General features: G+C 38.6%; 1 protein-coding gene across 4 annotated transcripts in view; it reads right to left on the bottom strand.

The window, feature by feature from the left end:
• Positions 1 to 13859, bottom strand: part of nrg2b (neuregulin 2b) — a 74158-nt gene extending 60299 nt beyond the window's left edge. The window contains exon 1 of one of the 4 annotated variants that reach the window (XM_058797986.1): positions 13787 to 13859. In XM_058797986.1, the coding sequence (XP_058653969.1) occupies positions 13787 to 13817 (31 nt within the window). In that variant the 5' untranslated portion in view covers positions 13818 to 13859. Of the gene's footprint in view, positions 1 to 12417; positions 13729 to 13786 lie in introns of those variants that run through there. The other 3 variants (XM_058797984.1, XM_058797983.1, XM_058797987.1) reach the window with 3 other exon arrangements.

Below are 13859 nucleotides of genomic sequence, written 5' to 3'. Positions count from 1 at the left end.
TGACTCTTCAGCGCAGGTCCTTCCGCCTACAGTGTTTGAGAGAGCACTACACATGTGCCCTCTCACTGTCAGGTGGGAACTGAAAGCATATCAAGCCTTTACATTTATGGCAATGTGGAAATTTACATTCATGACAGCAGAGGTAAAAGCACACTATACAACAAGACTGTAAGAGTTGTGCATGCAAAACGTGCCACCATAATGCCAGGGTCACTTAAGTCAAAACAACCCTCCAAGATTTCTATTATATTATAGTCTCTACTTCAGTGTATTTAAAAAAAACATTTGGTGACTAGCTTGCTAAAATTATGCTCTTTGCAGTTAAGATTCTGTCATTTTTGTCTCATTTAATGTAGATTACAACAACAAACGCTCTGTTCCATGTAAGTATCTGTGTTTAGAAACGTGATTTACTAGAGAACTACTGAACAGAGCAACCAACTGCAAACTGCTCTGGAATGACTTTACTGAAACACTGATATTTGCCGTTTAAGAGAACCTACGCTAAAGTAAGATAGCTGGAAAAATTATTATTTTTGGCAACCTCTGGGACATGCAGGCACATATGAAAATCAACCACTTCATGTGAGAGCCGCAGTGCCATGACAGGGTTTATTTTCCCAAAGCTGTGCTGCTTGTCACTGTTCATTGCTCACATGGGAAATGCTGGAAAATGGGAATATAATATTTTGAATATCAAATTGGGGCATGGTGCATTATAAATATGAGTGAGCTGGTTATGACTCTCAACGAGTTTGCCAAGCAAGGTGTTTATGGAATAATATTCTTGTCAAAGTCATTTGGTAACACTATCCCTAACCATTACCTTTATCATTAACAACCAATGCAATCAGAGAGAAATTATAGGTTGATAAGAACATTATTTAGGCCGCAAGCACAGACCAAAGACAACCCTAAACATGGTCCTAAAATGTGATTGACTGATATGAAAAAACTTAAACTTAAGTCATTTTTTATATTTAGCATAGATCAAGAAAATCAGGTGTGAGCAGTTAAAAGGTCTGCATGTTCTTTCAGTCTCTGTGTGAATGAGTGGCATGGTTTAATCTATAACACACATAATTACACGTCAAACTTGTGGTGTTTTCAACATCTCCCGTCTCACTATATGAGGACATGAACACACAAACTTCATCACCAGAGCTGCTCTGAGAATCACTACAGCAGCTTTACAACGTTTCATTTGAGAAAACTATTGTCAGATAAACAGAGGGCCCTATTTTAATGATCTAAGCGCATGGTCTAAAGCACACGGCGCAAGTGCACTCAAGGCCAAATCCACTTTTGCTAGTTTAACGAAGGGAAAACGGTCGGCGCGCCCAGGCACATGGTCTAAACGGGTTGTCCCTATTCTCTTAATAAGTAATGGGTGTTTTTGGCCTAACGTGCAATAAACCAATCAGAGTCTCGTCTCCCATTCCCTTTAAGAGCAAGTTGCGCTCTCGCCATGGCGGATTCGCTATTTAAACGGTAGAATTTTAAGGCGCACAGACTGAACGCATCTCCAGAGAGCAAACGGATCTGCTCATTCGCGAGCAAATAGGTAGGCTAATTCTGATACACGCAATGACTATCCATTATGACATGTATTATAAATATGTACATTTTTATATCTATGTAGCCTACACAATAATATTCTTTTACACTGTAATCCTTTAATTTTTAATAATTTGGCATGTTTGTGTGCTGCTGCGCGTCCCTGTGTGTAATAAACAAAGTGAACGCGCATTGTGGACCCACCCAGAGGCGCAGTTTGAATTGGTCTATGGCGCAGTCTATTTTCAGTTCCTCAAAATAGCAACGCACCAACAATGCGCCTGAACACACCTCGTTTTCAGACCAGCACGCCCATGGGCGCACAAATGGGCGCACAAATGGGCGCAAATGCATTTGCTATTTAAAGAATGCGGTGAAGAACTGCTTCGGGCTTAAACTAGCAAAAACCCTTGCGCCGCATTGCTCCGGGTGTATGATAGGGCCCAGAAACTCAAAGGACTTCACAACAAACAGACAAAATAAAAGAATGAAAAAATATTGTATAACAAAATATACTTATTATGGAAACACTTTATTTCGATAGTCCACTTTAGACATTCTACTAACAGTAAGTAACTTTGCAACTACATGTCAACTAGCAGTCATTAGAGTATTAGTAGACTGTCTGCTTAATATCTTCTAACGCTTTATCTTGATAGGTCCACAACATACAACATACTGACTATGAGAAACTTTGAGTAAACTTTTATTTACTTCCCCAGTATAAAATGAATGTTAATGATAAATATCAATATCGAATGATACAGAAAATAATATTACAATATTATTTTTGGCCATATTGACCATCCCTAGCTCATACTACAATGAGTGAAATAATTGCACGGCCAAATCAAATGTATTTGTACAGCACTTTTTACACTTTTATTTTTTTACAGCACAATTATTTCAAAGCAGCTTTACAGAAAATCATGATGTTAATGTTTACAATATCTAAATATCATAAAGCTGCATTTATAAGTAATTTATAAGAGTATACTATGTACCCGGATAATGATATATATCCAATTTTATACATGGAGCTATGTTTTAATACAGTTTACAGTATATTTTGAGATGTCAGATTGTTTTGACTGATTGATTCATAGTAGAGACTCCCATATAATGTGCATTTCAGAGAACAAAGTGAAATGGTTATTTATAGTTTAACAAGAAAACTCTTAGGTTATCTGAGTACTGATGATTTAAGGCCACTAACCTGGAAAACTTTGGTTTAAGGGATATTTTGCCCAAAATTAAAAATTTTCTCATTAATTAGCCTACTCATGAATTTCTTTCTTCTGTTGAGCACAAAAGATGATACTCTGAAGAATATTGGTAACCAAACAGTTGACAGAAGCCATTGACTTCCATATCATGGAAAATGACTATGGAAGTCAACGGTTAACAGCAACTATTTAGTTACCAATATTCTTGAGACCACAGCATTCAACATTCTTCAAAATCTTTTGTGTTCAACAGAAGAAACAAACTCATATAGGTTTGGAACAACTTAATGGTGAGTAAATGATGAGAGAACAGGAAGTGATTACTAAACAAGTGATAAGTTATACTTGTAAACATGCATTTTTAAGGTAAACTGATGTACCTCAACTTCCTGAAGTTGTGTAAAACCAGTCAGTCAGATTGAAAAATGCTTTATTAAGAAACTGTTAGCGTTATTTGTTTACTCTATTTGCACTATTGTTATTTTACACAAATTGGATGCGGCTACAAATGCTCGGACCATACAAATTCTTGCCAATAAAGCAGACTAAATTAAACCTGAGAGGAAGATGATAGAGAGATGCTGCATGTGATGTGATAGTAGGATGATGCCTGAACTCCGAGCCCTGCTGGAACGGAACACACACCGTCAACCAATCAGATCGTTCGATCTCCTCCAGCCTTCAAGGGTTGCGCTCTGAAGGTCAGCTGACTTGCTCTTTCTCACTCACACACACACACACACTTACTCCTCCGTTCTCATACATACACATACTCTCTCACCCCATCTTTCACACACTTCTCTCCCCTCCCCCCGCAACTTGGTTTTTTGCCCTCTAGAAACGAACGGATCGCTCATGTCTGCTTTAACAAGTGCTGTTATTCAGCTCGCGCTATTTGAAGCACTCAAATCAAACAACGTAACAGACCTAACTGCACACACATATATAAATGCAATTAATCATTACAGCCAAGCAGAAAATATGTAATCATCATAGTTTGCACCTGTTTAATATTATGAGACTGCGATTTCATTTTTAAGACGGAAACACCTCTATCTGTGCGTGAGATCAGTGTGATGTCTGCAGCACGCAGCTGTCACCATGGTAACCACTCTTGAGAGAGAGAGAGGGAGAGAGAGACATAGACAGAATAATTATACAATTAAACAATTAAAGGAGCAGCTAAAACGTTCTCCAGTGGACGCTGGTACTGCAGCTCCATCCGTCCCACAGTTAAAAAGAACAATGAGTGTAACTGTGACCTTTGACACCAACATCGCTCAGCGAACAGGTTTCTGGTCTCTCCGTGTCTCCTGCCACATCTCCAGGCTGGAGGAAATGTTCGCTACTCGATATCACCGGCAGCACACAATTTCGCTCAAGAGCCCTTGTGGCTGCGAGTTTGAACGCACATGCACAAATATACACACACCTCATTCATTAGTGTTACAAAATCCATCCATATATTCACACTCTCACATTCTATTTCCAGTTTTACTATGCAGAAAATGCCAGAGCGGCCTGTACTTCACTGCAAAACACTCTTTAATATGTATGTGTGTGCGTATCTGTGTCAAAGACTTACTGTGTTACATTCATTTTTTGGACAAAAACAACATTAACCAAATTCAGACAATGAAAACAGCTTTTTTTGCAAATAGCAAATAGTAAAAGATTAGATAAAGAAGTGAGGTTTAACTTTATTCTCTATGTTGTGGTCAAAAAGTTGTCTCAAATTGGGTGCCGATGGTGTTCCGGTTCACCCAAACTCACATTCAGTAAATGCGCATGAATGAACTTGTTTACAGAAAGAACCACTAAGAATTCGCTATTATTTTACAGCAGTAAGAGAACAGATACCTGTAGTAACTGTTGTGGAAACTATAGGATCTATTTTTGTACGGTACTGTAAGATGAGGTACAGCGTGTGCTTTACACATGGGATCTATACTCCATAACACACTGAATCCCAATGGAGCCCGCAGAGAAAAACCAGCTGCTAATTAAAAAAAAAAAAAAAAGTTGACACAGCAGGTCTATCAGAGCCAAACGAGAAGAGCTTGCATTAGCATCACCTCCACTACATGAGCACCTCATCACAGCATATTAACACTACCCGAGTTTATGATCGGCAAAGACACTCATGCAAACTATGTTTTACATCTTCTGAATCACTAAGGCCTGAAAAATACTCTACTCAAGCACATAAACACAAACATAAACTATACAAGCTCAAATTCATTTCAAAATGTGTCAGACTGCACTTCCATGCATTGCAGAAAGGGCTTTCAGTTCAGCTGCTGTTGTGCCAAATAATCATTAAGTTTACATATTTATAGTTAAAACACATCCAATTTAATGGCACAGACATTTAAAAGAAACTCTATCGCCCTCTTGAATACGGAGGTATGTTACCACTACAGTAATCAGACCTCTAACAAATGGAAAAAGATCTAGTAAACAACATTTTATTCCAGCCAACAAACGCCCACAAATGGAGACCCACATGCAATGTGGCTAACCAGTTCATTTTGTTTCTAAATTTGTGTTTTTGTTTTCTTTTGACTATTTCAAAGTATCATGTTGGTAAAGCATTTTCCAGTGCATTTTCAACATTTGCATGTGAACCCTGCAATCACTATATATTTTCAAGTTAGTGGATTGTCTGACTGACTAGCTGAATAACTGAAAAGTGAATTACCTGATGTTGATCAGATGCATTTCTTAGGCTCATTTACAAAAAAAAGGGGGTAAATATATTACGGCTCTATGAAATTCATTTTTTCCCGAATTCTGTTTTATTTTTTAACAAATTTCCCCCTCGTTTTTTTTTTTCTTTTCTTTTTGTATCTCTATGGATTCTTAATGGTTTAATTGAATTTATAATAATTATATATTCTAGCATAGATCAATAAAAATACATTTTACAATTAAAATTTTAAATAAAAATAAAATAATTGTATTGTTTATTGTTAAAATTAAAACGTAAGGAAAATTGTGAGATATTCCTTAAAAAAAATGAGGTTAGATTTTTTAAAATTATTAATATTTTGTGAAATACACTGTACTGTACAATAATAATATATTTCTGTCATAATTTCTTCAAGTTAAACCAAAGTTTTATATTGAGGGATTGTCCTCAAGACCTTTGAAGTTCTGTGTTTATCTGACAATAGTTTCAAATGAAATGGTGAAATGCTGGTGAAGTGACTCGGAGCAGCTCTGGAGATTAAATTCACATTTACATGTCCTCATATAGTGAGACAATGAATGCTGAAAATGCTTGAATATACGCAGTAGATGAAACTGCACCGCTCATTCACACAGAGACAAGCATGCTTCACATTTAAACATGTTTTTGCAGTTTAATATTCAAAGACACTAAACTGCGATTTAAGTGTACAGCCATACTTTCAATTCATTCATCCAAAATATTCCAAATTCGGTGAGATTCCGGTCTATACATACTGTAATAAATCTGCAATTCTGTTCGCATTTTCCACTTTAATATATGTGTGGTAGGGGATGTGTAATACGATCAAAGAGAGTGCAGTGATGCAAACTAAATATGAAACGTCAATGTTGGGACCCTCAAAAAAGAGCATGGATGCAGGTTTTGCAGAGTAAACTATCTAAAGCGCAGCATGCTTATTAAAACACAAGCGCTAAAAATATCAAAAAATCTAGAACTCACTAATTGACTAGCTGAGCATCATGACCCATCCCTAGTTAATATGGCCACCGTAAAAAATACACAGACGCAGCATGTGTGAAACGGGCCCTAGTGTGATTGTCTTAGAAATGAGCTCGGCTGAGTCGACCTGCTTACCTGAGTCAATGTGTTTCTATCAGTTCATTTCAATTAGACATTCCTGACACATCTCTCAGAGCTGAGGATAGCGTGAATGAGGGCTGAGCGAGAGAGAGAGCAAAGTGAAAGAGAGAGAGAGAGAGAGAGAAAGAGAGAGATGGGCACAGTAAGTGATGAATAGTTGATGAGATGCTCGCAGGCAGAGCAGAAAGGGGAAAGCTATTCTCTTTTACTCTCCCTCCTCCCTCTCTTTCTCTTTTTTTCTGGTGTGCAGCCCCCCTCCCCCTTCAGTGCATCTGGTTTTCTCTTTCTACCACTCTCATTTGCTTACCTTCTCCCCTGTTCCACTCATTTTTCCGCAATAGCATCTCTCCCGAGCTCCCTTTCTCTGTTTCAGTAATATCTCCCCTCCTACTTTCCCACAGATTTGTGATATCAGGAGAGTGCTGGCTATAGAACAAAATATATATTACTTTTATTTTCATTTCACGTGCGCTTCGGCTGAATTCGTGACAGATCCATCTGATTTCTGTCTCTCTGAATGACAGTAGGAGAGCGCTGGGCGAATGGAGAGACAGACAGATTCTTCTGTCTTGTGCGCATACAGTGGGGTCTAAAAGTCTGAGAGCTTCTTGAGTGGTGTCACTAAAGCAAAAATGCAATATACGTTTTTAATTTTCGCTTAAATTGTCATGTTTCATTTGCAATGTTAAATGTTTTGCGACATACAAAACACCAAGAAATTCTGTTTTTATTTGTTTATTGTCACTCAAATTCCTATTAATTCTTTTATTTAATGCTTATTTAAATGAGAAAAATCTGAATTTTTGCTGACTTTTGCATTTTGAAAAAGGGTGACATACTGTACATAATATTAAGAAATTAATGTTTTATTTATTTTTTTAATTGATTAATTTTCACAAAAATTCTCATGTTGGTAATATCATTTGAAATCAAATATGGTTTAAATTAGAAACAAATGTTTCCGTTTAAAACATGTTTCAATCATAATATCAATGTTAAAAGGAAGCATTTTTGCAGACTTTTGAATTCTGTCATTAAAACAAAACTGCATCAAAAAGAAATTCAGGTTATTTAAAAAAAAAAGAAGATTGCTTTTCATTCCCTTCATTTTATTATTTTTACCCACTTCTCTTTCTTTTTCCTGTTCTTTCTTTCTTTTCTTTTCTTTTTTTTAAATTTAACTCCAATTCTCAAATTGACAATCTGTTTTGAAATGAAATAAAGTTTAAATCATAATATTTCCATAACATTTTTTATTATTAAATTATTTTATTATTTATTATTAATAATTATATCATAATAATTATTTAAAATATTTTCCATCTAAATGATCAACAGTAAAATAAGCATTTTTGCACACTTCTGTCATAAAAGCAAAAGAGTGACAATATAAAAAAAAATCATGTTGTTTTTTTATTTAACTTTTTTAACCCAAATTCTCACGTGGATATTTTGTACAAAATACTAAGAAATTCATATAATAAAAACGGCCTTTTAAATTTACATTTTGACTCAAGATCTAATGTTGGTCATTTAATTTGCAGTGACAAATGTTATACAATGTTATAAATAAAACTATTTCCGCATACATTTGGACCTCACTGTACCACATGACCCAAACAGGAAGTCTTTAACATCACAGATATAATTACATTCCTCCATCCAGTACAATCAGCAAAAAAGAATCTCCGTCACGGATTGCGTACTTAGCATCCATGTACCAAATTGAAGCCACTGGACCACCGGGGAAGTTTGCGAGCATGTGTCAAGGGACTGAAGATAAACTAAGTGCTGTTCAATAATTCAGTGACTGGGTAAACCTCAACTGTCCTTCTGCAGCTTAAAGGACATTCACTGTCTCTATAAGCTCCTTATGAAGCTCCATTGCTCCTCTAACACAACTTCATACAGCATCTACACGTCAGATTAAAGAGCATCAGCTTCCTCTATAAGGGCTGCTCTCCCCCCAGTGGGAGATTTGCCTGCATTACCATAATCTGACCAGGAGGTGGGGCTGTTTCTGTGACGCCGCCTCTGATGTTCTGCATGTCTTCATGGCTTCAGGGGTTGTGCAGGAATGTTTAACAGACTGCAGTGAGGGAAAAGCAACAATGTTGCGAGCATAAATGCGCTGCTGTTTGCGACGGAATACTAAAACAATGCGCAATCAATACGTTCATTAATTTTTCCCATTTCGTATCTGAGCGCCTTTGATACGGGCTGCTTTTTATCTGGCGTGAACACGCCGACTCGACTGCCCTCGGCTTTCTGTTCTCTGTGTGTTTGAAAGAGCACATGGAGAAGTTACTGTGAAATATAAATCAGAGGCAAATGAGAGAAAAAGGAACACGGTCAGCTAAAACTCTGCACTCTAGACTGCAGCCTGCATAATTCATACGAGCTCCAGATCTCTCGCTCTCTCTTTCTCTCATCGGCACTGACACACACACTCTTTCTCAATCCTCTTCCTCTCCTGCAAGCACATTCAAACTTACAGACTGTGTGTGTGTGTCTCTCTCTCTCTCACTTTCTGCTGCAGAGTTCAAGGTATGGTCACTCTGATCAGTCACGTTTAGTTCAGTCACACTGGACGAGATGTTCACTCATACCCTGTCTGTCTGTCCGTCTCTGTAGTCTGTTGGTTTTTACATCTGTCATGTCTTTCAGTCTCAGAGCTGGATTGTGTTTCTGAGCGCACGGTCTCTGTGGATCAAGACTGCTCTCATTTTCTTTCTAACAAACAGCAACACTCGCTACGTGACAGGCTTTTGCACCGCACATTTTCCTAAAGGTATGCATTAAGCTTTCAGCTTTTACTGGGTAAATCCTCTTAAAATCACCTGACCTCCTTCACACGCACTATTTCTGTATGACACTTCTTTCCTCTCTCACTTTCCCCAAAGTTTTTCCATTCATTCACAAGTCAACTCATTCATATCGGCTCAGCGACACATACAGTGAGCCAATTTCACCGGCTTGGATATCATTTCTCAGCACAGAACTGATATTTATATTGCCATGTATCATTCTAAAAACAAATACAAAATATAATTATCTAAATATAATATTTTGTAGCTTGACTGAAATGATGACCTCAGTTATTTTAACCAAACTATAAAACAATATTTTACTTGACTTACCAAGGCCTTTCTTTATTCATAAGCTTAAATTTTTGCTGATAATCCCAAAACCTGATTATATTTGCATATGCAACCTGTTTGTATTTTTATACTTGCATATGCATTACATTACATTAAGTGTTATTATATTAGAACAAGAGGTCATTTGCACAGTGGGGAAGTGGGCATATATACATTAAATGCATTATAAACTGCACTACACATTTTTGTCTGTGTCTCAGATATACAGTGTTTCCTAACAGGACAGGGGGAAAAAAAACAGAAAGTCCTTGTAATATAATTTTAGGGTAACATTATTACTAATTCAATAATATGCCATTAGACTAAAAGAAAAGAGACACAGGAATTAAAGAGAGAGAACACTTAAGGCTCTGTCTCTGGACGATGGAGTCATTCCAGCAAAAACTCATCATTGAGTGGAAATCACAATGAAAAAGTAAAAATGCTGAAGCTAATATCTCAAACAAATCGACAAATCAGGTGCCATGTAAAACCCTTTTAACCATACTTCCTCTGAAGGTCACTTGAAAACCATTAACTGATTTACAAGGCAAGCTGCAAGCAATTTGAAGAAATAAAACATATCTCTGTACTAAAACGCAGCTATTGTTTCAAACAGTCACACTGTTCTTAAAGCACACTGAGACCATGCTCATTTCTAATTCATAAAATGTAAATATAATACAATGAAAACGTCATTAAATGAAAAGTCATGTTAAATTAAATCACGTACATGTCATTGCAGGCTATAAAACATTTAGCAATATGTCAGATTATAATAGAGAAGGACTGTGAAGCCAGAGCTTATCTGCATTTGAATGGGAATCTCTTTCTGTAGGGGCCTTGCCGCTGCCACCTGATCCCGAACCAACCACAGGCAGCAGATTTCCAGTTTCCCATCACGTGGTTTTCCTGATGCCAACCCAAAGCTAACTGATATGCTGCTGTCCGCATTATTTTACACACAATTCCAAGGCCCGAAACTTCACATACCCCAATGGCCAAGAGACAGCTGATGCTTCTCATCAAACATACACTTACAACATCATGAGAAGGTTTGAGACCTGCATGAATCATGGCACATCATGCTGCATTATGTGAAATCACGTGTTTCAGATGAACATGGGCGACTCTTAGCCTGAAGATTCATGTACATTGCTTCATATTGATTGAACTCCATTGCCTGAGAGTACAGAATAATTGGTAATTTAATGCATGTCAAGCTGATGTTTGTGGCAAACCGTTTTAACATTTACTTCTAACTAGTATGTATTTATGTATTATTTCTAACTATTTTAATAGCTTACTTATTCCAATAGTGATTAAAAACAATTTATATAATAGTATATGTATTTGTTTATTTGATAATAGTACTTATTCCTCTCAATAGTGACAAATTACTATTGTTAACAATTTTTAAAAAAAATTTTTTTATGTTTTCTGTGGCAATCTGAGGTTCAGATATCAACTAATAATTTAAAACTAATTTGTATTCCATTCGTTGCTGGTTCCTGGTCCAATGTAGTAGCTATTCATGTGGTCTAGTTAACTATACTACGAATAATTAGTCTTAGTACAGTTTTCCTAACGCTAGCTGTATAGACACGACACTGGGAAAAAATGCTGGTGTAAGATTTACTTTAAAACAATTTTCACTCAGAAACTGGTAGGAAATTTCAAAGCAAGGAACGCATATAAACATGTGACATTTTGACATAGAAAGACTCTGGTAAGCTTTATTTTATTTTAATTTTTTTACAGTGTATACTGATTCATTAGTGCATATTAGAATTTTTAAAGAAAATTGACTAATTGACATAATGCAAGTAAAACATGCAATTCTAACTAATGAGATGAGACGGTTACTATAAACTACTGGGATATAAAAGAAGAATAGTTATTTGCAAAACTTGAATATGGATAGCGACAACTGGAATAGTTAAGAGCAAATGTTTGATATCTTAAACCACAGATTCTCATACAAAATAATAATAAAATGTATTAACAGTAACAATGGTACAATATTTGTCTCCATCGGAACAGTGCGAATCAAAGCCAAAGCTGGAATTGAATAGACACTGGTCACTACACTGAAAAAAATAAATAAAAAAGGTGTAGATTTACTTTGAAACTATTTTACAAATAATTACAAAGAAACAGCAAGTAACATTAAATTAAACACTAAATTTTAAAGTAAAAAAACTGAAATAATATTCTCTTGTAAAACATACTCCAAAAATCTCCCCCCCCAAAAAAATTATAATAATAATAATTTTTACAATGCATAAGAACGCATACGTGTTTCTGCATCTACTGAACTGATGAAAGAGAAGAACTCATTAGTCACTATTAGTAATTAGTTTTCGCTGGTTTAACAGAATAAATGTTAGGGCGGCTTGCCACAGATGTGGTCAATGCCTCTCTCTCTGCTTGTATGCTTGTGTGTGTGTGTGTGTGTGTGTGTGTGTGCTGGTGTACACCTAAATGTTTATAACGGTGATTAGAACAATACTGCAGAGACGCCCAAACACAAGCGACCCATCTTTCCGTTCTCCTCTAGAGCAAAACACAACGTTATGATGCTCTCCGAGAACGAGTCGTTCGTTATTCGTTAACAATGAAGAGCCACAGCCACCACAGTCACAGTGAATAAACTTACCGCAGTCTTCACACAATATGCTCTCCACATCTTTCTTGAGGGTCTTCTCAGTGCTGTCCAGAGGAGCAAACGACGCTTTGAATACTAAAGGCTCCTCCGTAGGGTCCATGAAAAAGATATATCTGTGGTGCTTCTCCACCGCCACGCACGGAGCCTCGGAGCCGAATTCCCCGACGGTGACGAGCTGCTCGCGCTCCAGCCCGCCGCTGTTCACCGGCCACACGTCCAGCACTTTGACATTCACACTGTAGGGCTCCACGGAGACGTTCTCGGGAAGCGAGCTCACCTCGCCTTCGATCACCACGGCCGATCGGTAAGCCTGGTCCTGCAGCGAATCCAAACTCGGGGCGTAGCAGGCGAAGGAGACCCCGATGACGAGCATGGAGAAATGCACCGGATCAAGCCTCCTCATGCCGTCTGCTGTGGCTCAGGGGCGGCCGGCGGCGCTGCTGCAGTGCTCTCGGGGCAGAAGGTGCTGGGGGACTGAGTGCGAATGGGCTTGCGCAAGTGTCCATGCCATCTGCGTGTGCCGCTTTCCCCATGCACTTGGTGACGGGGAAACACCAGCCGCTGAGGAACCGGAATCAGCCCCGGTCACTGCTGGGCTGCTGCATTCTCCTTCAAAGCACAATCCCCAAACTCAATAAGCATGCATGCATAAATGACGCTCCTTTGCTGCAAGACGCTCCTCGCGCGCTCTCTCTCTCTCTCGCTCTCTCTCTCTCTCTCCCTCTCTCACTACCTCTCGCTTTCTCTCTCTAGCTAGCTATCTATCTATCCAGCCAATGTCATCATCACCATCACCATCATCAACATCGCGCGGACGGGCAGAAAGACGCCTCGCTCGTGCACACAAAAGCGGCGGAGATGCGAAAAAGCTCCAAAGACGCGCTCCGCCGCGCAAACGACGCGCTGCTGTTCGGCTGGGCGATGCAACAAGCGCGCGCACTCCGCTCAGCGGCTTTTACGTGAGCAGATCTCAGCCGTCTGCTGGAAGTTCTGGCGCAAATGTGCACTAATGACACGGAAGCGTCCGACCGACCAGGCAGCCGTAGAAAGAAATCCCTCGAAAGAAGGCGACCTGCTGGCGTAAATGTGCGTAAATTGTGTTAATACGCCGCGCGACATCAACTAATAGAGAAACAGCAGTCGGGCCACCGCGGCAGACCGCTGACGCGATGACTAACGCTGCGAAAAGCAGCTGGAAATGCAATCGATGCCTGGTGAAAAGTGCGTTTGCCGTGATTTTCTACTCGAGAACAATCCGCATTCAGGTCACATTCACCATTTTGCCCCAAAAAGCGATCCGCCACGCGCCAAGAAGACAGATACACAGCAAACCACCGAGCATCCTATCAGCCATATTTACCCCGGCAACAGGTCCTGCGGGTATTTGCCATGTACCCAGGGCTCTATAATGAGAGGAGGGGACCGGTCATTGC

Source organism: Onychostoma macrolepis, chromosome 14, assembly GCF_012432095.1.
Source record: "Onychostoma macrolepis isolate SWU-2019 chromosome 14, ASM1243209v1, whole genome shotgun sequence".
NCBI classification, from domain to species: Eukaryota; Metazoa; Chordata; class Actinopteri; order Cypriniformes; family Cyprinidae; genus Onychostoma; species Onychostoma macrolepis.
The sequence above is the reverse complement of the archived record's forward strand: the minus strand, read 5'-3'. Positions and strand labels throughout refer to the sequence as shown.